Source organism: Arachis ipaensis, chromosome B05 (genome assembly GCF_000816755.2).
Source record: "Arachis ipaensis cultivar K30076 chromosome B05, Araip1.1, whole genome shotgun sequence".
In the NCBI taxonomy this organism is placed as follows: Eukaryota; Viridiplantae; Streptophyta; class Magnoliopsida; order Fabales; family Fabaceae; genus Arachis; species Arachis ipaensis.
The window spans coordinates 133,215,302-133,217,297 of record NC_029789.2 but is presented as its reverse complement, the minus strand read 5'-3'; the positions used below and the strand labels follow the sequence as shown (position 1 = coordinate 133,217,297).

Below are 1,996 nucleotides of genomic sequence, written 5' to 3'. Positions count from 1 at the left end.
AGCCATTGAAGGAGAAGAAGCTGATGAAGGTGAGCCAGGTAGTGAATTCACAGCTGCAACATCCTGCAAATTCTTCACCTTGTTGTTGTTGTTGTTGTTATTGTTGCCAGTGATATTATCAGCCAGAACCAAAGACTCTGCCACTGCCGCAGCCTGAGCCTCCAAGTTGTTGCTTGAACCACTAGCTGAAACAGCAGGGCCAACACCATCAAGGTTTACAATGGTTTCTCCTGCTGCGGAATCTGACACACCCCTTGTGAGCATCCCCGAGTTGTTGAGCGCATCCACGAACCATGTCTCAGATTTCGCATCATCAAGGAGGGATCCCATTGAAACAGTGGTCTCTGGCTTGGAGAAGAACAGGAACACCCTGAGTCTTGAAGGTGAAGGCTTCAGGGTAGATGCTGATGCTGCAGCCACACGATCATACTCTTCGATCATGTTGTCAAGGTCTTCATCAGTGGTGACAGAGATGAGGTTGTCAAGGTCCTCGTTTGGTAACTGGTACTTGAGTGTGAAGGGTCTTCCATTGAGTAAAGTGCGGGAAAGGCGCAAACAGAGGTCCTTTAGGGTTGAATTGCGATCCACCACCACGATTCTAGTGTCACCACCTATGTAACTGAGGGACTTATCATGGGGGCGTGGCATGATGTGGCCACCGTAGCTGCACATGAGGCGGAGCTTGGCGCCTGGGACCGGCACAATAAGCTCATCATTCCATGTTTCACCGATACGACAGCGCGGCGAGGATTCAACCGAGTCGGGGTTGTTTGTTTGAATTGATGTGGCAGTGGCAGCCATGACAGTGGTGGGAGCCATGGTGGATGGATGTGGTGGCATTGCTGGTGGCTGTGTTGGTGGTGGATCCATTCTTAATGGTGGTGATGGTAGTGCCTTGTGTCTTTGCTCTGTTTTGAAACAGAGTGAAAACAGGGGAGAAACAGAGGAGAGGTAGCAAAGTTAGTGGATGGTTATATACAAATATTCTTTACAGGTTTGATTTGATCCAAAGTGGGATTTATTCGTTTTTATTGTATTATGACTTTATATATTTTATGAGTGAAAAAAAGCAGGAAAAAAAAAAAAGATGCCTTATCAGCAAATAGAGGCACAGTCTGTTATACAACTTGGTTTATAGCTGTGTTTAGTACCATTCCAGCTTTTTATCAAAGTATTCAATCAGAAGTTTCAAGGATCAAAAAGTTATAAAATTTAAAATAATAATAATAAAATAAAAGGTAAAGATTCAAAGTAAAGTGGCATAGAATCACTTCATTCAAGCTTTCCCATGTATTTGGGAATTTGCCTAGGATACTTCTATTTCATTCTCAATTCTTAGATTCTTTAGGTGAGGGTAACTGATGTATTGTGTGGCCCAAATGAGAGAGTATAGGTTAGTAATTTTGTGTGCTTAATATGTGATGTCAGTAATTCACACAAAAATGTTTAAAGCACACCACCTTCCAGATGGGAAAAAAAGTTAGCACTTTAAATTACTATTGGATGATTGCAATTTGCAAAGTTGCTGTAGCATTCCTTGTTAATGCCGTTATGGTCTTTGTTATCTTGAGTCAACTAGAATATTAAATTAAAAATATGACATTATTTAATGTATCATGTGCAGGTGATATGGTCAGTTGAGTATGCAGAAGAGACGAAATTTATTTGAATTTTACCTAAAATGTATTTCAGAGTTTGCATCTGATCTTAATACTTTTAATTTGTCTAGTTTGATGCCAACTTTGCTGGTAAGCTTTCGTTATTTTCTCACAACTCTTACAAGTTAAAACAATAAATCTGCACAAAAAGAAAGAAAAAATAAAGACTGAAGTGACAAGTGAAACTAGTGTAATATAGTATGATCTTTCAGTGAATGAATTTAGGACAAACAAAACTTTACATAAACAAACCTATTTCATTGGAAAGTGAGTTAACTATTAATTTTATACAGGAATATTTTTTTTTAAAGGTTAACAATTTTGTCTAACAGTTTAGA

The 1,996-nt window shown here is 39.4% G+C and overlaps 1 protein-coding gene across 1 annotated transcript in view; it reads right to left on the bottom strand.

Moving 5' to 3' along the window:
- LOC107641181 overlaps positions 1-1,225 on the bottom strand; it is a 3,163-nt gene extending 1,938 nt beyond the window's left edge. The window contains exon 1 of the mRNA XM_016344688.2: positions 3-1,225. Within this exon, the coding sequence (XP_016200174.1) occupies positions 3-870 (868 nt within the window). The 5' untranslated portion in view covers positions 871-1,225. The remainder of the gene's footprint in view (positions 1-2) is intronic.